Source organism: Esox lucius, chromosome 22, assembly GCF_011004845.1.
Source record: "Esox lucius isolate fEsoLuc1 chromosome 22, fEsoLuc1.pri, whole genome shotgun sequence".
Taxonomy (NCBI): Eukaryota; Metazoa; Chordata; class Actinopteri; order Esociformes; family Esocidae; genus Esox; species Esox lucius.
In genome coordinates, this window is record NC_047590.1 from 18803981 (window position 1) to 18829547 (window position 25567).

Consider the following 25567-nt stretch of genomic DNA (forward strand, 5'->3'; position numbering starts at 1 on the left):
TTGTCTCTCCGTCTGTCTCTTTCTGGCTCTGTTTGTCCCACACCCAGAAACAGCAAGACGACCCCCAAAAAGGAAGACCCAGTTTCTCTCCCATTGTATATCCGGGTCTGTGTCTCTCTTTCCCTGTCTCTGTCTGGTTGTTTGGCTGTGTTCAAATCTCTGTCTCTCTCTTTACTTTTGCTTCACCACTTATTTGACTAATTACTAGTAAAAATGTGATGAGACTAATAGCTCTATGAAATATCCCATTACAATGCACAACCTCGTTTTGGTCTCAGTAGCATTGGAGTTCACATGCACAAACTATTCAGAGCCAATTAATGCTTCACGACACAAAGAAAGCACGGGCAAGTGTTGTTTCTTGGTTAATCGTACAGCTTTATTGTATGTACTTTTTAGTAGACTTGTCAGGTAATGAGCAGATATCAGTTGAACAGGGCTAACACTACAGGACAGGAAATGTTCAAAGACAAAAGAAAAGGATTTGGAAACAAGTCGCAACAGGAATGGAAAATGAGCCAGATGGGTGGTGTAATCCCAATAATGGAACCCCTTTTTAAGGCTAATACAAAAGTCCTATTGGACCAGGTCGTGGTATGTACTTAACCCAAACCCCCCCTTATCCTTTCTTTCAGGAAGAGTTGCTCAGTACAGTAATGAAGAGCAGCTCCCTCACCGGGTGAATGATTACCCACAGTACGCCAGGGTAACTGCTTTCTGTTTATCACAGGACAGAAAGCCAGGGTTAAGTCATGCGACCCTCTCTTTAAACCTTCTGTATACTTTTAAATTCTCCCCCGAAGCCCCGACCATCCCTCTCTTTATCCATCCTCATGAGTCGGTCATAATCATCATAATCGTAACGAGAATATTAATGCTGTCGTAATAGTCTATTGCCGTCTAACAAGGGAGAGAAATACAAGGCTAGAAATACACTGATATCCTTTATGTGGAGTCAGGGAGAGGTTAGGATAGGGTGATGAGGGTGGGGAAGCCGTGGTAGTGGGAAGGAGTCTGGGGGGGGGGGTGTTGTTCAGTGACCCCCAACCCGATCCTCAGCCACACGGCTGTTTTGTTTGGAATATAAGCCCACCTCAGCGTGACCCCTCCCACCCGTCGACACCCCAACCACAGCCCCGCAGCCCTGGTGCCACCTGGCCTGGCAGCACGCCTCGCGCCCGTCTTCTTAAGAGGAGGGTGCGGCATTGGTCTTGTCGTCGCGGGTGACGGGGATGTTGCGGTCACCGCGGCCGAAGTCACCGCCACCGGTCACCTTTGGGCCACACAGGGTCAAGAGGCCGTCGGCGGACAGGGTGCAGGTGATGGCCGACTGGTCCACACTGGAGGGGAGGCGGTAGCGGCGGTGGAACTCACGAGAGATGTAACCGTGGTCGTCCTGGAAACAGGAGAAACGTGGGATAAGCGGAAAAAACGAAAGGTTTCACGAATAACCGCTGCAGGGAATCCAGACAAAACATCTCAGAGTTGCTGCTGGGAATGACGCGTGGGTACATAGAAGAGAGCAACATGTTCTGTAGTTGCCAAGGCTCCCCCACACTGTGTCCCCGGAGAACATAAACATCCCGAACTAAAACAACAAAATGGACAGAAAAAGAGAGCGATAGGGGAAATTCCAGGAGGAAACGGGAGAATGACTGTAGAGTCTGTCTTGAAGAGAAGAAAGAAAAGGACGATAGATGGAGAGAGCAGGGGAGACAGCAAACGACAGAAATAAAGAGAGGTCAACAGATAGGCACTGAGAAAAAGACATTTCACTGCACACACAGTTTATGCAGTGAAATGCTTGTCTTGCCTGTGCAGTACACGTCCAAACATAACGTAACATTATCTGATGCCATGTTTGCAAAGGAAAGCTCCAAGCGAATGCACATCACATCCACGACTGACTAATACACCCTGTCACATTTCTTCTGTCACCTTTTGGCCAAAAACAAATACTATCGAACAATTGTTTATGTAGGAAATCTGTATTATTAAACGTCTACAAGCGCGCAACAAACACACACACAACACACACATACATAAGCCCACTCTCTGGAAAAAACACCGGTGCAAACCTATTAGCTACTGTTGCCAAACGGGGTCACAGCTTTACACTAAATTATAACTGTCCATCAAAGCCCACATTCACATCCACACTGAAGTACCTCTCTTCCAAACATACCACTCCACGTTGAAAAGATGCCTTAACAATGCTTGAACGGGCGTGTCTATATTCTGAATGCTTGATTTAAAGGTGTACTGTGTAGAATCCTACTTCTAAACAATAACACGATTTGTCTCCTCGTCTTCCCTGACCGAACGAGACCGGTATGGTGCTAACTAGTCCCAGGTGGTTTAGGGAGGGAAGGATGGTAGGCAGCTGCGAGTGTCTGAAGGGCCCTTGAAACGTATTGAGAGAGGAGGGGAGGGAGTTCAGCCGTTAACCCACCCAGGGCCCAACGCTGCTGGGAGGCCTCACCTGTCTTTCTCCATGCTTGCCCTGGATCTCCACGTAGTCGTCGCAAACCTTCACGCAGAGCTCATCGGGGGAGAAGTGCTTCACATCCAGGAAGACTGTGAACTTGTCCCTGTCAGACCTCACCTGTTAAGGAAGGGGACGAGGTTAAATGTCACAGGCATGGCGGGACCCTAATTACTACAGTGAAGCTCATGTTCTGTAGTGTGTTCATTAAATTGATTAATGTTATTGTATATCATGTTGTCATCGAATTATACCTCAAAGAGATTTTGAAAAGCTTGCGTTGAAATGCATTCCTAGTTCATATGATCTTTTTATGTGTGATAAAACTTTATATTTCTTCTATCCTGACACATAAGCCAAGTTAAAATTCAGTCTAATCTGTTAATCAGTGAATCCTGTATATGATGGTATGGGCAATGCTGTTATTCTGTTTGGCCTGGTTTGGACAGTCTGAGGCCTTCACTGCAATATCTTTATCCCCTATTAATATGTTCCGTCTGGCTCTCACATAGTAATGTGCACACAATGATTTCAATGCACTTGCAATAAACTTGTAAACAGGCAATGCACTTCAGAATGCACATCATCTAGATGTTTAAGGCTCCAGTAATGGTGCCTGACCTTCATTATTTGCCAAATTACGAGTCCAACCTTTCCTATCAGACCATTATCTTAAGCATTGATTAGAAAGACCTTCTGTTCAACCACTGAAACTGTATAGAATGTCACAAATGCATCATTGGACTAATAACTAGGGAACAATTCCCACAAGGCCAAACAAGCCCCTCTGTAAACACTTTCCTATGACCTATGAAACATCGATATCCAAACCAGCCCTTTGAGCTAACAGCTTCACAGTCAGTATACTTCTAGTGGTCCCTACCGAACCGTAGACAAAGCTGTTTAACCTTTTGAGCTCAGAGTTCAGTCTAGATGAACCAGGCTCAGAGCAGGTCGGTCGTTACCTCAGACATGCCGGAGTTGGCCGAGTCCAGGAAGTTGCGGAACAGCGAGTGCCTGTAGTAGGGGCTGATGGTGGAGGCGGTGTAGGGAAACAGGTCGTAGTCAAACAAGCCCTCACCGAAAAACTGGTCAAAGAGACGGGCGGGGTATATGGAGCCCATGGCGCGTCTGAACCAGGGGTGCTGAATGGCGATATCCATGGTAGTGTGGGGATCTTGGCTCGAGCTCGAACGGGGCTAAACGCTAGCAAATTCGGATTCTTCCTGCTTGGCTTTAGATCGGCTGGCGTGCGCCTGTTTTTGCGTTGGGAGAGGAGAGAGATGAAGAGGGTGAAGTAGGAGCTAAAGGACTGGAAGTGCAGTGGGCGAAAGACAAAGGCTGAAGTGGCAGTGGAGAGGAGTAGGGGTCCCAAGTGGTGCGTGCCCTCTCTGTGGCGGCGCCCTCTTTATATGCCGCTGGGGTAGAAAAGAGGGGCTTTAGCACAGATCTCTCTGGAATGGCATTATCTCATGCTGGGACGGGCTCAGTCAGCAGAATTGACGGGCGGGGTGCTCTGCCGGCCCGTTCAGCCCACTTCTGTCCCCGGGGGGAGGCCGGCCCTTGTTATGTGGCTGGACCCCTTGCCAGCGCACCGACCCGGCAACATGCGTCTGGCAAAAAAAAAAGAAAAAAGTGGCCCGCCTAGGGCGAGGAGGTGAGGAAGAAGTGGGGAGACGAGGAGAGGGTGAGGCAGGAGGTCACGAGTGCAAGGACATCGTTCGGTGGGATTTCTGATACAGAAAATATGAACTGGGAATGAAACCTGGTCATGTGGACATTTGGGCATCAATGTGTGCTGAAGAAGTGAAATCACCTGCGTCATCTTCCTCTCTGTCTTTTGCATGCTCGCATGCACACACACACACACACAACGAGCGTAGCAGTATTGTTAGGGCGCTGTGTTTGGACTGAGTGTATTTTTGTCACAATTCAGGTCTGGGGGTGACAGTGGTCATTCGGTGGTCAACATCTCAAAAACAGCAGTCAAACGGAGTCTGTCTGTATAGAACGTACAGTTAGTAGACAACCAGAGGGAAACAGGGGGGCATGGGTAAAACTAAAAGAAAGCTGATCTTAACCTCTGGAAACAAAGTGCGATGCAGTTCATTCATGCATGCTCAGCGCCTCGGGGCTATGTACTATTCCTAATGAAAATACCGCAGCCTAATGTGTCTCACTCTTCTACCAGTGACAGATGATTATCACAAGCCAGGCAGAAAAAAATAGACAGCTCCACAACGTCACAGATCTACCACCATACTTCACAGATCTACCTCCATACTTCACAGATCTACCACCATACTTCACAGATCTACCACCATACTTCACAGATCTACCACCACAAGTCACAAATCTACCACCATACTTCAAAGATCTACCACCATACGTCACAGATCTACTTCCATACGTCACAGATCTACCACCATATGTCACAGATCTACCTCCATACGTCACAGATCTACCACCATACGTCACAGATCTACCACCATACGTCACAGATCTACCACCATACTTCACAGATCTACCACCACAAGTCACAAATCTACCACCATACTTCAAAGATCTACCACCATACGTCACAGATCTACTTCCATACGTCACAGATCTACCACCATACGTCACAGATCTACCTCCATACGTCACAGATCTACCTCCATACTTCACAGATCTACCACCATACTTCACAGATCTACCACCATACTTCACAGATCTACCACCACAAGTCACAAATCTACCACCATACTTCAAAGATCTACCACCATACGTCACAGATCTACTTCCATACGTCACAGATCTACCACCATACGTCACAGATCTACCTCCATACGTCACAGATCTACCACCATACGTCACAGATCTACCACCATACGTCACAGATCTACCACCATACTTCACAGATCTACCACCACAAGTCACAAATCTACCACCATACTTCAAAGATCTACCACCATACGTCACAGATCTACTTCCATACGTCACAGATCTACCACCATACGTCACAGATCTACCTCCATACGTCACAGATCTACCACCATACGTCACAGATCTACCACCATACGTCACAGATCTACCACCATACGTCACAGATCTACCACCATACTTCAAAGATCTACCACCATACGTCACAGATCTACCACCATACGTCACAGATCTACCACCATACTTCACAGATCTTCCACCATACGTCACAGATCTACCACCATACGTCACAGATCTACCACCATACTTCACAGATCTTCCACCATACGTCACAGATCTACCACCATACGTCACAGATCTACCACCATACGTCACAGATCTACCACCATACTTCACAGATCTACCTCCATACTTCACAGATCTACCACCATATGTCACAGATCTACCACCATACTTCACAACAGGTTTAGGATATTTTCCATCAGCGATGGCTTTTCACACCAAACACAAGATTGTTTTTTGCTGCCAAAAAGCAAAATTTTGGTCGCATCAGACCTTGGAGGCTGGTTCCAAACTAAGTTCCAATGCAATTTAGAAAAGGCGCTTTTATTTGACGTTTGTTGACAGCAGAGGCTTTCTTCTGCCAACCCTTCCAAATAACTTGTTGGCATGGAGGTGGTGTCTAACTGTAGTTTCGGAGAGTTGATGACCACAACTTGTGCAATTCTGCAATTGTGATCCAAGGAAAAGAAATTGCCACTTGAACAATTTTTTTCACTGTACCTCAATGTGAACATGGTTCATCACAGCTCCAGTTGTTTTACATTTCCTAATGGCATGTAATGGCAAATGAGACATTTTGTCTCATTTGGGTAATCTGGCCTTTCCCACGTTGATGGTTGACTAAGGGAGTTTAAAGGGTGTGTCACCTCATTAATACCCAGGTGAAACAGGAAGTCATGGATCACCACTTAGAATTCCCAAAGACTCAGACACATTTTAAAAAGTAAAATCTTAATCAGAACATACATGAATTTGATTTTGTTCTTAAGATTTTCTATGTGTACAAATTATTGTGGTACACCTTGAATAAAATAATTATTACTTGATGACAATTTTTTGACTGTTTTTTTTATGCAAACAATTCAAGAGGGAACTGTATATTGCACTAAAAAAACGTGTCACAAAGATAAATATAAGGTTGATAAATATAAGGTGACAGATGTGCCAAACCTTTGACGTCTATCAACATGGGATAAGCAATGGCTACAAAGAAAATAACAATCCACACTATTATGACAATAGTTAAGAAATGTTAAACAGCTGGAGCTGTGATGAACCATGTGTATTTTCCCCCCAGGTATAGTGCTGATTGAATGTTCAGGTGGCAGTCTTTAAAACTACAATTAGGCACCACCTCCATGCAAACAAGCTATTTGGATTTCCAGAAGACAGCCTGTACCCCAGTGGTATCCAAACCTGTCCCTCGGAGGCTGGCCCACTCCATGTTCCCACTGGGACCCCCTAATCAGGGACTTGGCCTTCTGTTCTACCTCATCATTAATTGGACCCACCTGGTGTCCCAGGTCTAAATAAGTCCCTGATTAGGGGGTTGCCATGAACAAATAGAGTGGAACTGGCTTTGAATGCCAGATTTGAACATCACTGTTGTACCCTCATGGAGAAGCCCATCAGCACCTGAGTTTGGTTACATGACACTGAAAGTTTGTTTGAAACTGAGTTCTATGTTCAGATGAGATAAATATAAGAGGTGGGTTTTGCGTAAAAGAGGGATGTTCTTACAGATAAAACACTCCCCAGTGTGGCATATGATGGTAGATATGTGATCCCGTTGGGCTCTTTTGTTTCCAAAGGCCTCTGGAACCTGGTCAGGACTCATGGCGTCATGGAATACTAGCATAAATACAAGCAAAGTGCTAGGAGATTTTACTGCAAAATCTGCCTCGGACAGGAAGCTAGAACTCAAGACAATGATCCAAAACATTCTTCTAGCTCAACACAAAGATGTCTAGCTGGCTACAGAGTCAAACTTATCCATTCCAGTCCCATGATTTTAACGCCACTGAAAATGTATGGGTGAGAGCCAGGGACTAGAAAAGACCTAGAGGGACCAAATATTTTATTCTCCCACCACATCAAAAAATATGATAGAAGTGCTGTTAGTTTGGAAAGGGAAAAGTGAACCAATTACTAAATTCTGGGATTCCAAATAGTCTGACATGAAGGGTGCTTGTAACAAGCTGTGGGTTTGATTCTCATGAGAGGACCAGTACGACATGGATGAAAACGTATGCACTCACGACTGACTTCCTCTGGATAAGAGCATCTGGTAAATTACACACACGTACCAGAGGCAGCGGCTTAGACCCCTGGACCAGCCAAGGTCACAAATGACTGTAAGTCTGTGCAGGCAAGCGCACTGTAGGATCATGGAGGTCATGACCTTCAGGGTATTAGAAGTCTGGGTGAGTGCATGGCGTGTGCGTTTAGAGCAGTTGGTTTGTTTATGTCTGCCTGATTGGTGTTTGTACGTCTGCTCTGATAATTTATGCTTGTGTGTGTCTGAAGCAGGGTGTGTCTGTGTGTGTGTGTGTTAGAGCCTGAGATCACATTGAGGGGAAGCTAACCGCCCAAACAGACACCTCCACGCCCACAGCACCCACCCCCAAGTCCCATGGATCTGATCCCCTCTCCCGGTGACATCCCTCCGGGGCTCGCTCACCGCCGTATTACACTAATCCCGCAGAGCTTTCACCCGCCCCAGTTCAGAGGCTTACCCAAAGCACCAGCCCGGCCCTTTTTTCCAGCCCGCAGACCGCCTGTGCCAAGACCAACCAGCCAGCATCCAGGGGAGAGGGAGAAAGCGCTTAGGGGGGCATTGTGGGGAGGCCGGAGGGAGGGTGAGGGTGAGGATAGGCAGGCCGGACGTGGCGGGAGTTAGGCCCTGGCCCGGTTTCAGCGGTGTCAGCAGGTTTGGGGGCAGAGTTTTTTTTTTTTTTCTCAATGGGTCAAACAATGAAAGCCACATTTCCGCAGGCCTACGCCAGCCAGGACAGGTTGCATACCACAGGATCTGAGTGAAATGGCGGATGGGTAACCCCAGATTCGTATATATAAAGTGAGTGAGTCTGGCCGATGCGTTTCAAGTCTGAACGTACCCGAGACAAGTTATCCCGAATGCTAATCGATGACAAAACCTCAGCTCTGTTTTGCATGTTTACAGCACGAGTAACTGCTTAGTTATGGAAAAGGCTCCTTCATAACGTTGTCGCTTTAAAGTTTGAAAATATAGACGTATAACTCTCTTAATAGATTGGTTTAGGACACCGGGACCCGGGGCTAACCTGCATGTGGTGGGGCAGTGTTGGTCTAGTTACTGCACTCCTGGGAGTGGGGAAAGTAGAAGTGTTAGGCTGGATTGGAATGCGGTAAGTTTTGTACACAACAAGACTAAGTGTGAACACACCGAGCTAAACGAGGTGAGCTGTTTAACATCTCAGGAAAGGTTATTCACCACATGGAAAGAACTAAGACCTCCTAGGACTCAGGAGGTCAAGTGTATTGGGTCTGTGCTGTTAGGTGAGTCTTTGGGGAAAGGTGTGACGGGTGCTCTGTGGAATTCTTCGTTGGGTTTTCATAAGTAAATTGAACAAAAATAAATGAAAAACTAAATGAAGGACGGGCATTACCACAAGACATTCAAACAAAGGAATTTAAATAACAGTGACAATGAAGAAATCAATAAGATCCTGGGTCGGCAGTCCTGGGTCAGTGTTCAGGGCTATGGTTTGTTTAAGCATATGTACATATAGGATAGATAATCAACAGTAGCAGCAGCTATGTGACGTGCATGTACAGTGTAAATACATACATTATTATATCATTTATTATATAACTTGGCTATTCAGAGACATTCAATGTATTCGTGATACACCAAGTGTAGATTTTGCCTTGAATCGTTGGTCATTTTCCTGCTGAAATACCTCTCCCAGTGTCTGGTGTAAAACAGACTGTTGCAGGTTTTGGTCCAGGATTTAGCTTGATCTTATCTGCATCCTGGTTATTAGTATCAGTAAAACTCCCCGTTCTTTGCAGATGTCAAACCTCGCCATTCCAAGCTATAAATGCAACCACTGTGCATGAATATAATTGTATTCACAAAGTGTAAGCTTTACTATCAGGCCCAAAAGTGTATTCCTTTGAGATGTTTTTCCCCAAGTATTACATAGGCCATGTTGCATTTAAGAAGCATGTTTAGGATTATTTAATTCTATGTATTTATTTGTATATTTCACTTTCGTTTATGTGATTATCATACAGTCATTAGCATCCTCAGTTTTCCCCCTATCACAGCAATAGAAAACTGTTGCAGTTTTTAAGAAATACTGTTAGAGAGATACAATGTCAGGCTATTGTTACCCATATACCAAACCCTGCCCACCTTTATGAGACTTTAAGAGATATTGTTTTTTAAGGCCTTCCTTGGACACCATCTGACGTCTTGGATAACAGGGAGTCTGGCTCTGGTAATGAGCTTGACCATTCAAGATGGTATGAATGGTGCAGCCGCCGGTGAAAAAGCTCTGATGCGTCTTAACATGGTGTGTACTACATTCATTAGGGGGCCAAGCAACGAAGTTGCTGGAACCCTTTTATGTTTGTACATTTTATTATTTAGGGGGCCAAGCAACGAAGTTGCTGGAACCCTTTTATGTTTGTATGTTTTATTATTTAGGGGGCCAAGCAACGAAGTTGCTGGAACCCTTTTATGTTTGTATGTTTTATTATTATTATTATTATTATTCTCCAGGGCCATTTTCAGAGGTCCATAGCTCGGTCCCATCTGTTTCAAAACGCTCCAAACTTTGCCTGATTGTAGACGGCCAAGGTCCCGAAACATCATCGATTTTGTCGTTAATAAAAACACACTTAAACAACATCTCCTCCGAAACCACTGAACATATTTGGTTGACAATTGGTGTAAAGGACCACTGGACCATTTTCTTTAAAAGTTATTTAAGAAAAGTTGATATCTCAAACAATATGGCCTCCATTTTGACTTCTGTGAAAAACTTGTTAACAACATCTCCTCCGAGACCGCTGAATGGATTTGCATGCCGTTTGGTGTGAAGGACCTTTGAACCATTATCTTTAAATGTTATATAAGGAAAGTTGATATCTCAAACAATATGGCCGAAATCAGCTAATGAAATTGAGCTGGGCGTTTCGTAGCTCAATTTCCATTAAACCCAAATGGAACATCAAACAGCTACGAAACGAATCATACTCGTAAATGTGTCTGCTAGGAATGGACAGGAAAACTCCCATTCAGAAATACAGCTTGGTGGCGCAATAAACATAACCGATGTTTCTCACGATTTTGCCATAAAAGACACTTAAACGACATTTCCTCCAAAACAGCTGAATGGATTTGGATGACAATTGATGTAAAGGATGACTGGACCATTGTCTTTAAAAGTTATATTATTGTAAATGTTTCTGGTGGATTTTCAAAATATGCATCTGCGTGTGCTATTTCGGGTATTATAGATCACAACCCGATGAGACTATTTAGTCTACCAGCTAGCCCTGTGATGTAGTGGGAACATCCCACTCCTTCAATATTGTGACCCCTGTTCGATTCCCTTCTCAGACATTGTATATCTCCTAAATGCTTTTCTACTCCATGGTTTTCATTTATTTGCGAGAATAATTGTATTGCGTGACCCTTTTATGCTGTTATTGTTTTCCAAAGAAAGGAACCAGCCATGGAGTGATTGGAGTCATTGATTTAGTTATAAGTAGGATGTATAGCTATTAGCTAGCCATCTATAATAATAAATGTTATTTTGTCCACGTTATTTCAGCCAAAATGTAATGGCTGAGGTACAAGTTTCATTCTGCTGTTTAAATAGTGTAATGATTAAAGACAGTCTGCCACATAGAAAACCAGGGATTGAAACCTGCCAGCGACAACAATATTCATCCCTCCTAATCGGCTGAACTAGGATTGCCTGGTTCCTTTTCTGGTTTCAAGGTCTTTTTGTTTTGATATGATTTCCTCTCCTTCGATTGGACATCCTGACTACTAGCGGCATTGGGCATTTTTAAATAGCATTTTTAAATAAAAATTTCTCTAGTGAGAGCATGCAGTGAGATGCTTCCTGTGCCCCGCTTGGCTCCCTGAAACGCTGCTCGCAGCTTTAATTTTGATTGCTAGTGTTCTGGACACCAAATAATATGAACCTCTCTAACCGCTCCTCCTTGAAAATGTGGATTGGGGCATTCTCCTCCCTTACCTTTCTGTAGTCCACAGTCAGTTTCTTTGCCTTAAAACTTGAAATGAGAACAAAACTGGTTGAATCAAGCAAAATAATCTGCCAATGGGGTGAGAAAATGTTGCTTGTAACAAGACAGAAAGTTCTGAAATCATGCAACAGTCTTATTCAGACAAATGTATTCCTAGAATAATATAATAGGATTTTCTATGTCTGAAAACAAGAATTATATGTTCTTGTGTTTGAATTAGACCATGTAGCTGGTTTTCAGAAATGTCTGTCTTGTTACCAGCAACATTGTCTCACCTTATCGGCCTTTTCATTTTGCTTAATTCAAGCATGTTTTTGTAACATGCACCCGAGGGTCAAACTACAGTGGGTCCAAATGTCCAAGATGCCCCAGATACCCATCCTAAAACCCCAAAGAGCAAGCAATAACTTGCTAAAGCACAGTGTCTAGGAAAATAAATACATCATACAGGACAGACTAATCCTGAACTCCCACCACAGACTTTTGCAGTGTAAATATTGGGGACAGTATTTTCAGTCCTGTAGTTTAGCAACAACTTAATCTGACAATTTCTTAATTTAGCTAATCTATGTTACATCCTATTATATTTTTTAGCTTGGAGGCAAAATAATCAGATTTTTGCCAGATTTGCCAATGAGAGGAAATCAGCAAGGATAGGATTGAAGTTAGCATAGAATTGTTTGTCAGGGTCCTTGCAGCATTGTTTAGAATGGGCGATTAGTTTAAAGGGAAGCCCCTATAAGGTTAACCACACGTCCCCGGAAATGTCCCCGTTTTCAACTGTGCATTAAAAACTGCCCACAAAGTGACATTTTATTTTACATGGGAAGAAATACCGGGCAGCAGAGACCACTGGTTGACGTCTCAATCGCGTAGTCCTTGTTTTGGCAAACAGAGGGGGGCTGCTCGCTATTGCAGGTTCATTCATTCTTCTACTACTTGCTTGCGCTAGTTTTAGAGAGAACTGCTGTGGAAAACTCAGCCAGAAGCTAGCAAGTGTCAAATTAATCCACAACATCACCACAAACGTCTTTTCAAACCAGGTTCCAATTGTTTGAGATACTAACTAGTGAAGATATAATGTCCCAAATTATTAAATACACAGATGATCTGCTCTATTAGGTTTCAAATAGGTTACGCTAACTTACGTTAGCTATGTAGACTAAGTTAGCTAGCTACGGTAGGTTAGCTAGCTAACGTTATGGCAGCTAGGTTAAAAAACGTTCAAATGCAAACATGCAGGGATGGGCTATATTGAAAATATGAATATTACATAGATGCACAATTAATTATGAAAATATTTATTTGTAGATTACAATTTTAATGGTTTGGAAGTAGTGTGAAAATATATATTTTGAAATTGTCATAACATTAGCATTATGTTTTCTGTTATAGTGGAGAAGACTAGATAGGGAGATAAAGGAACAAAGGTAAAGATATGATAACAGAACTTGCCATTTTATTATTCCAATGCTTTTGAGATAAAATTTAAAAAATGAGGCAAGCAATGGGAATCTGTTAACCTAAGTATGTTATCTAATAGTGTACAATTTAGTATTAAAGATTGGAAAGGAAAAGTGAGAAGGAAAAATTAAAGGAGTAAAAAGAGTGAAGCTAGGAGTGTAGGAGAGTGAGGTGGAAAGGTAAAGAGAAGAAAAGGAAGAAAGAAGAGAAGTGAAGAGAAAGATTGGAAAAGAAAAATTCTATTGTCTCTTTTTTAATTTTGCTAATGTTTTCTTCCTGGATATGTCCCAGGTTTTCATTTCAGAAATCTGGTCATCTTACTCTAACCAGGCTGATGTTCAGTGAATGTAACTGACCTGTCTGAACTGCTTGTAGAGCACCTTGTTAACTGGGTCTGAAGGTTTGACCTTCCCAGCCAGCACAGACGCTAGCATGTTCCCCAGAGTGAACATCCCTAGAATCAGCCTACAAACATACACACAGTACAGAATTACTAAGCTTGTGGGGATATCATTTTGTTAATGTTTTCTTTTGCTCTTATTCTACCCAGACCACTGAATGACTGTTCAGACTGGCCAATTCTGCCCTGTCTGTAATGTTTCTGTGATATAGTTCTCTGTCTAACAAAGTGTGCTTGTTAGACTAAATACATGAAACCGGAATTGTCCCTGAATTTCATAGATGAGATTGGATATTTTAATGATATATTGACCGCAGAACTGGAAATCTGGTCATCTTACTCTGCAAGTACTGCATTAAAATACATTCTGAAAGTAAATGCATGAATAAAATGTTATGCACAGAGAGTGTCTGGAGTGTTTCCTCAGGTGAAATTTGATTTTCCAGAGTAATATGGGAATTAAAGGGCAGAGCAGTTAGGAATTTCACACCCAGGTTTGTATTGACTGAGGAGAGTGTAATGTGATGTGGCCTCCTCTGGCAGGACAAATGCTGCAGGAGCTAATTTGCTGTTGGGTGCTGATTTTAAAACAAAAATTGCACAATGTAGTGACTCTCATACAATACATTTGAACTAATGTTTTTAAGCAGTTTGAATAAGTGCGAAGCATGGAGGCATTTCGTTTCCAATAATCAATTTAGTAAAACAATAATGCAGATACTTTTAGGACAGCAACCCCGCACGAGATACTTGGAAAAACTGGTGAGACACTAGATAGGTGGATAAAGGGGTGGAAGACTGGAAAAATGAATTTGCAATGAATATTAATTCAGTTCTGTAGCTCAGTTAAAAGAGCATTGCACTCACAACGCAAGGGACGTGCCTTCAAATCCCATAGGGGGCTGTTACAAAAATGCACTAACTACTGTCTGGAAGGGAACTCAGCACCTCCTAGCGCAACACGCACCACAATTGTTAGTTTGTACCGTGTAGTGGTTGCTGTGGTGACGGAGAACGAGGACAAGTATAGAGGCTTATTACCAATGAGCGGCAACAGCTGATGCGTATTAAGGAGCTGCGTTCAAGGCAACTACCTCCAACATGCATTAGGTAGATGGCAACTTCTAGCAGCTGTGGCTTGTTGAGTTGATGGAGAGTAGCATTCAAGTTTGGTCCTCTCTCCTGAACATGTTTTAGTTCACTTAAGGCCCACTCAAGGACGTTCAATCCAGTTCAACAACAACGGTTACACCAAGCAAATCTATGCTTTCACTGCCATCATGTGATAGGCTGGTGTAACTGCTGACTACATACAGCTAGAGTGATTCAGTGCAGCAGTAATGGAAGGCTCAACATAATTCCAGAAATACTTAATCCTTATATCCACTACTTACAACCACTGTAGTAAATGCAAACTTTAAATACACCAAATTAGGATATTACATGATTTCATATCAATTGAAAATACAAAGTTGTTTTCCCAAAGGATTTTAATATTACACAAATCCAGATAATACTTTTTACATATAGAAGTTATCCGTCTGTGTGTATGCTTGTAAGCTTAATGCAAATTAATATTTCACCTGCGTCTACATGATGCGTGCATGCAAGATGTTTGTGTACAAGAAGTGGGTGTGCGCAACTAAGGTGTGTGCAATGACCCGGCGGTCACTTGGGACAAGGTCACAGGTCACTGCACTCGGAGATGCTTCGCTCCCTCTTCTCCCTGACCGTGACAAAGTTGAGCAGGTCGATGGCCGTCACCACTCCAAACACCATCTGCTTTAGGCTGTGGGAGCCGTCCGTCAGGTCTAAGAGAGCGAAAGATGGGGGGAATGTAATTGACAGAGACAAAGCCACGAATGGGTGGTGTGCATTGTACGGCTAGGTCAATCACAAGGTTAAGCTACGCAAGATCTCCATCACAAGGTTCCTTCAACGCAGGACCTCCACACCAGGTGTCACTGGCAGGCATTCAAATAATCAGTAGCTCCAGACACAGACCGTTCTCCATGCGATGTCATAGCATGCAGTATCGGGGCGTGTAAATTACAGGATCCTGTATAACTTCTACCCCCACGCCATGAGATAGGCCACTGTGTTACGTGATATCCTGTAGTTAGAAACCATCAAACATTTAGCTTTGGACAGGTGCTATAGATATCAGCCATTGTATGAAGAAAAGCAGATTTCCATAATGACCTATTACACAACAGCAATTCCAAGATGTTTGATATTATGGCCCTGGTTGTGACAGCCAATAGAATGCCAGGGTGGCTGGCGAACATTCCTCCCAACAGTCATCATTGGACTAGGAATGGGTTGGGTATTGTTGGTTGCGGTCCCAAATCAATGTTGGGGCATGACACTGGAGGACTTTGAGACTGGTATTTTTGCCAGTGACAGGCAAATATTAAACCAAACTGTTCACCTGAGGGTTTTAACCATCTGTGACTGTCCTTGGAACAAGATGTGATAATTCCCATTCTTGTAACAAGCTGCTTTGAGGCTTGAATTAAATGGAGGAAGTTAGTGACACAGTGACAGACTTACATTGGATCTGTTCATGTACCACCAGGGCAAAGTGGTCTGTCTCCAGGATGCGAGAGAGCTTCCCCAGGTTGTCAGTCAGACGGATCTGAGGACAGCCAGGAGAGGACCGTTTCATCACTTAAATAAACATGAAGGGTTTCAGAGTGGGTGTTTGTAATGGTTACAAAAACATCTATGCTCATTAACCAGGCTGATGTTCAGTGAGAGTAACTGACCTGTCTGAACTGCTTGTAGAGCACCTTGTTAACTGGGTCTGAAGGTTTGACCTTCCCAGCCAGCACAGACGCGAGCATGTTCCCCAGAGTGACCATCCCTAGAATCAGCCTACAAACATACACACAGTACAGAATTACTAAGCTTGTGCAGATATGAAAACAACAATTCCATGTTCCCCAACATTAACCTCAATAACCTAACATTTATAATTAAACTTAACCTACCTATAAGGTGGTGACGTGGATAACTGGCATAAAAGAAACAGACACAGGACACCTACCCAGCCTCGTTGACAACGGGGGCCTGGTCAAAGCCTTTCTCTTTTAGGATCTTGATGGTCTTCTGACAGGTAACCGTGGGCAGGACAGTCAGAGGAGCGGACAGGTTTAACCCTTGTAGCTTCAGGTTCCACCACCTGAGAGAGAGAACGAGTGATGCATAACCATTTAGAGATACACACCTGCTAATGTCAACAAATGCTGATCACTTGGGGTGTCCCACCTCCTTGAGGAGGACTCAGGAAGTTGGGAAAATGCTAAATTCAGTTTTACACTTGAACGTGTGTGTGTGTGTGTGTGTGTGTGTGTGTGAAACTGGATTAATCTAAGTAAAGTATTGAAACGTAAGAGACTCACCATGGTTTGTTCACCATGATGTCAGACTCCTTCAGGAAGCCTTTCTGGAACATCCACTTGTCACTCAGGAACTTGGTCCTGAAAGAAAGTAAACAGATGTTGTTGTTACCTTCATACAAACAGTAAAGGCTTTATGTATAGTATTACACTAGGATCATCAGTAAAGACCAGGTGACGCATCAGCTCTCTAATAAGCGGAAATGACCGGATGGGGGCAGGCTAAGCTTAACGCTAATAGACCATTATATTCACGTAACAGTAAAATATTATATCTCAGTCCCAGGTTCCTTACATGTAGTTCCGGATGGAGTCCGGCAGGATGACTACACAACGCTGACCTTCCTTCAGCTCCTTGGCCATCCTCACAGCCGCTGCCATGGCAGTACCAGAGCTGCCACCTGGCAAAGGGGACAAGAGTGGGGAACAGGTGGTGAGCTTAAATTATGACTATACAAAAGTCTTTGGAAACAATGCTACAAGTAACCTATTATGTATTAGATACTGAATTAGGAAAGAAAATGTATATCCTGTGAATTACTGTCACACAACCACCCCTCACCACTCCCCTGAGAAAACAATGGCCTAGACTGATACATACCGCACAGCAGTCCCTCGTCTCTGATGAGCATACGAGACATGCTGAAAGACTCCTCATCATTGGACTTGTACCAGGTATCCACAACCTATAGTTTAAAAAGTAAAAATACATTTCAGAAGACCTTGGAGAAATGTCAGCACCACTGCCACTCTCCCTAGGAATGGGCAATGGGCATCCAACAATGATCATAGCAAGGGCACGTAACATAATGGTCAGGGAGATGACAAAGGACTAAAAGGTAATAGCTAAGGTTCTCCAGGCACCTCTTGCACATCTTAAGACCTGTATTCATTAGTCTACTATAACAAAGACACTAAACAAGAGTGAGATTTGAGAGGCTGCCCAGGACAAAACCAGTTCTCCAAAAGGATATTGCCACCCACCTCAGGTTTGCCAAAACCACCAATATGTTCCATAGCTGTACTGGAACAATGTTCTCTGGACAGACAAAACAATTATAACTTTGGCTCAGACTGCCACACGCTTGGCTCGAACCAGTTAACATAAACACGACTCACCCACCAAGTGTCGTTTCCATCACCCCACAAAATCTACAGCTCTTGCTGAACAAGGTAAACAACTACTTCAAGGTCTCACAGTAAGTGATGTAACTGATTGAAATGCTATCTGCCCCAATTGAGGCGCTAAGTGCCTAGCCAATTCACACCCGTTACAAGGGCACAACACTATGTGGGGAGGAGAGAATATATTGCATGCTAGTACATCCCAATGTCAAAACCTCCTCCCAACCTTGAAGTGTGGTAGAGGGAGCATCATGGTTTGGGGCTGCTTTGCTGCCTCAAAGCCTGGACCGCAGACAATCATTGAGGGAACAATTAATTCAAATAGGAGAATATAACAGTCAGTCATTTGAAGCTAAAAAGAGGTTGGGGAACACAACCTGTGTATGCATGTGTCCATGAGACTTACTGATCTGTCCAGCACCGTGGGAATGAAGTCGTATCCGATCCCCTCCACCTCGTATTGGGTCTTGTCGGTCTTGTTAAGCTCCTCTGGCTTAGCCAGGATGGAGCCCTCAGGGTCCACACCAATGATCTGAACACACACACGTTCAAAGATTAAACTGATTCGGTTTGTATTTTTTTTATAGTTGGATGGGAATTTGAATGTCCAGAATGCTGGTCAGATAGACACTAGATATGTCAAGTTTGGAATGTCGAGATGAGAGTCAATGTTTCTTCTGTTTCAGAAGTCACTCACCTTGATGTTGGGGCACCTCTCCTTCAGTTTGCGGGCAACACCAGTGATGGTGCCGCCTGTGCCAGCGCCTGCCACTAGCATGTCCACTTTACCTGCCAGGTCACCAAATGTTGGTTATTTCATGGAGATGAAGACCAATGTGAAAAATTCATAGAGTGAATCGCTGAAAGGTACAAGTCAACAAATGTTATTTTTTTCTGAAAAACAAACTGTAAAAAACCATAGGAATATCTTGACATTCAGAAGCTGAGCCTCAACCTTTAAAAGTCAACATGTACAATTAATTACTGTTGCCATGATCAAAATTCTTTCTGTACAAGAATACCTTCAAGAAGTGACACTGTGTGGAATCTTGTCTCCGACATTTACAAGACTGGAATTTAAACAATGACACCTTTCTCCTTCTCCCCTTCCCTGACCCAATGATACAGGAACATTATGATCTAGTGAAGGGTGGTTTAGGTTGGGGGACGCCAGTACTGCAAGTGTTCAAAACGAGTGAGGAGACTACACACCAAAAACCTTCATATGGCTCCTTAAACTAAAATGAGGTTTGATAGAAAATTATAAAACATTTGGTGGAATACCATCTGGGGGAATAAATATACTTTATTTCATAAATAAGCCACCAAGTAGGAATTTCTCCCTTACCCAATTTCTCAATTCAAACATGAGGGGAAAAACATTGGGAAACCGTGAAATTAATTGTACCCAACCCCGGTCAGATTAAAACTCAACAGTACACATTTGTTGTAGCCCTGGACAAGCACATACAATACAACACAATGAGAACCTGATCATTAGTTGACAAGTTGAATTAGGTTGTTCTTGGCTAGGGATACAACAGAAATGTGTACTGTTGGGGATACTTGAGGACCGGGGTTGGGAACCTTTAAACAAATAAAACAAGTGATAGAGGTGACAGAGACACAGAGAGACAAAGACAGACACAGAAGGTCAGAGATACTAGTGAGAAGGAACAATGAAGAATTAGAGGGAGGAAGAGGAGGAGGAGGGAGCCGACAGGAAGTCTGTCATACCGTCACACTGCTCCAAGATCTCCTCCGCCGTTGTATCGTAGTGGGCCAGGGGGTTGCTTGGGTTACGGTACTGATCCAGGATATGAGAGTTGGGGATCTCGTTCTTAAGGCGCCAGGCCACACCCACGTGAGACTCGGGCGAATCAAAGCGAGCACTGGTGGGCGTACGGACGATCTCGGCACCCAGGGCCCTCAGAACGTCCACCTGGGTTCAGACACGAGGTCAAATTATCACCGTCAAAATCAGAGCAATTCAACGCATGTCACGCTATGGAAACTGATGTAAAGACGGCCTGTAAAGTTCCCAGATTTTAGAGTGATACTGAAACAGGTCTCACCTTCTCGAGACTCATCTTCTCGGGCATGACGATGATACAGCGGTAACCTTTCACCGCAGCAGCCAGGGCAAGACCGATGCCTATGACACACAAGGTTAGTGCACAACGACAAGGGGCATATTCATTCAATTAGACAAATATGCACACGCACGCACACACCAGTATTGCCGGAGGTGGGCTCGATGATTGTGTCTCCTGGTTTAAGATGCCCCGCCCTCTCTGCGTCCTCCACCATGCGCAGGCTGATCCGATCCTTCACACTGCCGCCCGCGTTGAAGTACTCACACTTGGCCACTGCAAAGAGTCAGAAATGACTTTGAACATGCTTCACTTACATTCATACAAGAGATTCAAAATTAGGGTGTACATTTCTCAAGTTTGCTTGGACTTTGCACTTCACTCCTTTGTGTTTTGAAATGTCTGAAAGCCCTTCATACCATCAACAGAAGAAACAGATATTGGGAAGCCAACAGACTACTTGGTGTATAATTTGCTGTGCTGAAGACCAAATCCTGCAAAAACTATAATTACATTAAACATAATAAAACTGCCAGAAAGTACAAAAAGGATTATGGAGTTAAGCATTAGAAATTCTTCAAAGAGTTTTGGTAAGAACCTAGACAAAAGGTCCGGGTGTCCAAAAGGAAATAATATTCACATGACTTCTTAAGCCGACACATTCAAAAATCGACTTGACTGTTGTGTATGACTCAGCAGAAAGAAATGGACTCACAAATTTCACACTTTAGACCAAAGGTCTTAGGGATCTTGTTCATGCGCACCATCGGTGTGTCGCCGATCCTCTGGAGGATGTTGGGCAGTATATTAGGGGCTTTGGTTCTGGGAAGAAGACAATGTTTAGCGATCATCGACAACTAGTTTTTAACCTTTATTTTGCCAAGAATGAGTGAGAAAATGTTTGCCAACGACCTAGGAGAAACTAGAGTTAACTGCCTTGCTTAGGGACAGAACTACCTATATTTTACCTTTAGTGTACTTGTCAGATGCTCTAAACACTGGGCTGTGCTGCCACCCAATAAAAACATTAACGATGGACTAGTGAACCCAGTCGAAATCAGGAGAGGTGGTGGGGAGGCATAAAAATGGGCTACCAGACTTACTGTTTAGGATGGGTGTGTGGGGAGTCGGTGGGGTTGCCCCCTAATCTCCAGGTGCATCGGCTGGGCAGGTCGGGACGGATCCACTTTCTCTCCCCCACCGACTGAATGGTTCCTTCCACGTCCACCACCTCCAGGTTGTCTCTACTGCACCCTTTGGGGGAAGAGACGCCGACACGTAGACTCGCAGCTTGCGGGCATGCTGGCACGTTAGGGCCCAGGACACCGCTGTCTTTGCTGGAGGGGACCGCAGGCATAGCTTACCTGGGAAGGCAAATGGCACAAGCTAGGAAATGTCACAAAAGCTTTGTCATTCCCTAAAGCGCAGATCAAATTCCCCTTGCCCCAACTGTAACCATCGACAATAAATTTGCTGACCCCTAGTCAGTGGTCATTTGCAGTTGCTGCTAACTTCATATCCAGCGCTCAGACAACGTCACATAACAGTCTGAGAGGAACATGAGAAGCATGTGCCCTGTCAGAACGTGAATGGAATTCGAGGAGAGGCAGCGGTTGTATGTCCCATACCGATGAACAGGGTGACGTCTTCCGAGAAATGACACCCAGGAAACTCTTAAGAACGATCCCAGAGCTGACAGAGGAGGATATGTCACACACGATACCATATCAGTGGTATCGTGTGTGACATATTCTAAGTGATGCTGGGACTAACCTCAAAGTTCTGATACAAACTACTTGGCGGTAATCAGACAGTGTCAGACTAATGGGGATACCCTAAAGACCCATGTTTTACAGTGGTTCCCAAACTTTTTGGTAACTGTACCACCTACTGAATTTTGACCTGCACTAAGTACCTCTAAATGACCACCCAATGTGAGTTTTCCCATTATCTTATGATCACTTACAGTTGTGGAGAGACCAAGTAACCCAAGGTCATAGTAACACAGTGGGAATCAGTGTTTAAGACAATGTAACCTTATGTCTAACCAATGAATACAGTGAGGGGAAAAAGTATTTGATCCCCTGCTGATTTTGTACATTTGCCCACTGACAAAGAAATGACCAGTCTATAATTTTAATGGTAGGTTTATTTTGAACAGTGAGAGACAGAATAACAACAATCACAGAGGTCAGACGTTTCTTGTAGTTGGCCACCAGGTTTGCACACATCTCAGGAGGGATTTTGTCCCACTCCTCTTTGCAGAGCTTTTCCAAGTCATTTGGCATCGTTTGGCAACTCGAACCTTCAGCTCCCTCCACAGATTTTATATGGGATTAAGGTCTGGAGACTGGCTAGGACACTCCAGGACCTTAATGTGCTTCTTCTTGAGCCACTCCTTTATTGCCTTGGCTGTGCATTTGAGTCATTGTCATGCTGGAATACCCATCCACGACCCATTTTCAATGCCCTGGCTGAGGGAAGGAGGTTCTCACCATAGATTTGACATTACATGGCCCCGTCCATCGTCCCTTTGATGCGGTGAAGTTGTCCTGTTCCCTTAGCAGAAAAACACCCCCAAAGCATAATGTTTCCACCTCTATGTTTGACAGTGGGGATGGTGTTCTTGGGGTCATAGGCAGCCTTCCTCCTCCAAACACGGCGAGTTGAGTTGATGCCAAAGAGCCTCGGTTTTCACCCAGTTCTCCTGTGAGTCATTCAGAAGTTCATTGGCAAACTTCAGATGGGCCTGTACATGTGCTTTCTTGAGAAGGGGGACCTTGCAGGCGCTGCAGGATTTCAGTCCTTCACAACAGTGTTACCAACTGTTTTCTTGGTGACTATGGTCCCAGCTGCCTTGAGATCATTAACAAGTTCTGGGCTGATTCCTCACCGTTCTCATGATCATTGCAACTCCACGAGGTGAGTGGCCATGGTGGAGAGTTTGGAATCTAATTGTTTGGTTGCTTCTGTAGGACAGGTCTTTTATGCAGGTAACAAACTGAGATTAGGAGCACTCCCTTTAAGAGTGTGCTCCTAATCTCAGCTTATTACCTGTATAAAAGACACCTGGGAGCCAGAAATCTTTCTGATTTAGAGGGGATCAAATACTTATTTGACTCATTAAAATGCAAATCAATTTATAACATTTTTGACATGCATTTTTCTGGATTTTTTTGTTGTTATTCTGTCTCTCACTGTTCAAATAAATCTACCATTAAAATTATAGACTGATCATTTCTTTGTCAGTAGGCAAACATACAAAATCAGCAGGGGATCAAATACTTTTTCCCACTCACTGTAGCCAACGAATTATTTGGATTGCACAGAGTTCGATAATTTGGTTGCCCTCCTGCTAAAGGTGAGTTGGCCCCTAACTAATACACAGTGTACACAGAACTCTGAGCGACACTAAAGACACCAGTGACATGCACACAAACCTGACTGAGAGCATTGTGTCTCTGGGAGAGTGAGACCAAAATCAACGGTCCCTTCTGCCAGGACATTCCTAAATGGGCTGAAACTTTTCTACCGCTGGTCATGCTACTTCTGTTACAGTGTCTACTAATACTTCAGTGTCAGTATTACAGTGAATAGATTCTGCAAATAGATATGGGAGTGGAGAGTGGGCTCCTTTGGTGGGTTCATTTGCAATCTGACCGCCTTTAAGAACATTTAACAGAGTGGCAACTAATAAATCCTTTCAGGAGAGACTATGCTAGCTGTTAATGTAAGTTGCATTAACAAAGAGCAATTTTGCATTATTGAAAATATATTTTCCTTCTCTTATATTAGAAATGGTATCTATTTAGTACAATTAATATTGTGTATAAAACATGTGTGTACAAATACTTCAAGAATAACCAAAAGTAGCAGAAAGTGTGTTAGAACATGTCTGAAAATGCCCAGAAAAAAAAAAGACAGTATTTCGAACCACATTCTTGCATAAAATCTGTTATTTATTTTTTGACACAATGTTACAAGGGAAATATGCATGATGTTTATTGTACTAGCATTAAAATAAGCAAAAACGACCAGTAGACATGTGCAGTTAATGTTTTAAATTCATGTTTCAATTAAACGTTTTCTACAAAATGTATCAAAGTTCCCCATTTGAACTTTTTCGCCGGTCTGTCCAGCAGTTTACAATGACTTGTAATCGCCATATGCGCCCTTCAGACACTCGCAGTTGCCTACCATCCTTTCCACCCTAAACCACCCGGGACTAGTTAGCACCATACCGGTCTCGTTCGGTAAGGAAAGACGAGGAGACAAATCGTGTTATTGTTTAGAAGTAGGATTCAACACAGTACACCTTTCATTTCTCATCAACCAATACATTTACGATACGTATCATACAGGACGCGTGAATCGCATTTGGTAAAAGCATTGCTGGAGCACCGGAAATTTAAAAAAACGTTCTATTTGTAAAAACAAGAACTTTCTATTGAAGTCGACACTCTTATCTATTATCACATACTGACCTAAACCAGTATGGACACATCAAAGATCATTAGAATTTCTTCAAACGTTGTTTGAATGAACTTGAAAAAAATACATCTACACATAATTGCAGTAGATTCAACAGTAATATTAACGTGTTCTGAACCATTCAATCAAATGCTAACATCTTCATACACGTGGTAGGCTAAATAAAGTTGTAACTTACCGACTAATTTAATGATCGGGTAAAGTAATTGTGGTCCAGTGGTAGCAACGTGGTCCACCCGCGATGGAACAAGATTTTTAAGAAAGTGAAATTCACGGGAAGAAACCAGTTGGCCAATGAATGCAGAAACCATGTTTTAACTTTGATTGGCTGTAGCAAGGGCGTACGACTCGCCTTTTCCAGACCTGAAGACCAGGTTTTATGCTCGATAGTCATTATCATGCACATCTCACGGATCCTATACCCCATACAAAGCGTATTGGCTGATCTTCATAATTGTTGTAAAACTGTATTGTATTTCTCCAACATGTGATCTTGGCATAAAAGTTGGCCCATAAGACATAGTATCTTTAAGAATTGATCATCAATAATCATAAACACATCAGACACCTTTGGGAACCGACGCCTGTACGATCATTATTTATGACTAAAAGGACACGAAGTATTTTTATCTAAAGCCTCACAAAGGCGGTAAAAGGTTCCCACAAATACTGAGATATGGGACAGTGAAGCATGTTTTCTTGTCTTGGCTCTATAACCAAGTTGGGATTTTAAATCAAACATTTCTAAAAGTTGGAGGTATAGATTCTGAACTTGGATTTGAGGGTGTGGGTTAACATACTAGTTGAAGCATTTCAAAAAGACAACACTATTTATACACACCCCTCCCTTTTCAGG

General features: G+C 43.3%; 2 protein-coding genes across 3 annotated transcripts; both read right to left on the bottom strand.

Moving 5' to 3' along the window:
* Window positions 1–357: 357 nt before the first annotated feature.
* On the bottom strand, window positions 358–3880 carry cryaa (crystallin, alpha A). Its single transcript, XM_010905165.5, has 3 exons — window positions 3451–3880; window positions 2483–2605; window positions 358–1396 (listed from the first exon to the last, which is right to left on the bottom strand). The coding sequence occupies exons 1-3, from the start codon at window positions 3646–3648 to the stop codon at window positions 1187–1189; spliced, it is 531 nt and encodes a 176-aa protein (XP_010903467.1). The 5' UTR covers window positions 3649–3880; the 3' UTR covers window positions 358–1186.
* An 11193-nt stretch (window positions 3881–15073) lies between these two features.
* cbsa (cystathionine beta-synthase a) lies at window positions 15074–24995 on the bottom strand. Of its 2 annotated transcripts, none has more exons than XM_010905163.4 (15): window positions 24890–24995; window positions 21324–21584; window positions 20936–21042; window positions 20362–20496; window positions 20203–20282; window positions 19865–20069; window positions 18825–18916; window positions 18534–18659; window positions 17604–17688; window positions 17298–17403; window positions 17006–17083; window positions 16651–16785; window positions 16370–16478; window positions 16155–16239; window positions 15074–15412 (listed from the first exon to the last, which is right to left on the bottom strand). In XM_010905163.4, exons 2-15 carry the CDS (start codon window positions 21575–21577, stop codon window positions 15285–15287), a joined length of 1725 nt encoding a protein of 574 aa, XP_010903465.1. In that variant the 5' UTR covers window positions 21578–21584; window positions 24890–24995; the 3' UTR covers window positions 15074–15284. The 2 variants fall into 2 exon arrangements, with proteins under 2 accessions (XP_010903465.1, XP_010903466.1); XM_010905164.4 differs by having other exon boundaries at window positions 21324–21606.
* Between the last annotated feature and the right edge of the window lie 572 nt (window positions 24996–25567).

What these genes read in the sequence shown, in the direction of transcription:
- cryaa (XM_010905165.5), bottom strand. Translation starts at nt 3,648, where the DNA reads ATGGATATCGCCATTCAGCACCCCTGGTTCAGACGCGCCATGGGCTCC. An exon ending in CCAACTCCGGCATGTCTGAG is followed by an intron (nt 2,606 to 3,450) that starts GTAACGACCGAC and finishes CTTCCTTAACAG; the next exon opens with GTGAGGTCTGACAGGGACAA. An exon ending in GCAAGCATGGAGAAAGACAG is followed by an intron (nt 1,397 to 2,482) that starts GTGAGGCCTCCC and finishes TCCTGTTTCCAG; the next exon opens with GACGACCACGGTTACATCTC.
- cbsa (XM_010905163.4), bottom strand. Translation starts at nt 21,577, where the DNA reads ATGCCTGCGGTCCCCTCCAGCAAAGACAGCGGTGTCCTGGGCCCTAAC. An exon ending in TGGTCTAAAGTGTGAAATTT is followed by an intron (nt 20,497 to 20,935) that starts GTGAGTCCATTT and finishes GACTCTTTGCAG; the next exon opens with TGGCCAAGTGTGAGTACTTC. An exon ending in AGAAGATGAGTCTCGAGAAG is followed by an intron (nt 20,070 to 20,202) that starts GTGAGACCTGTT and finishes GTCTGAACCCAG; the next exon opens with GTGGACGTTCTGAGGGCCCT.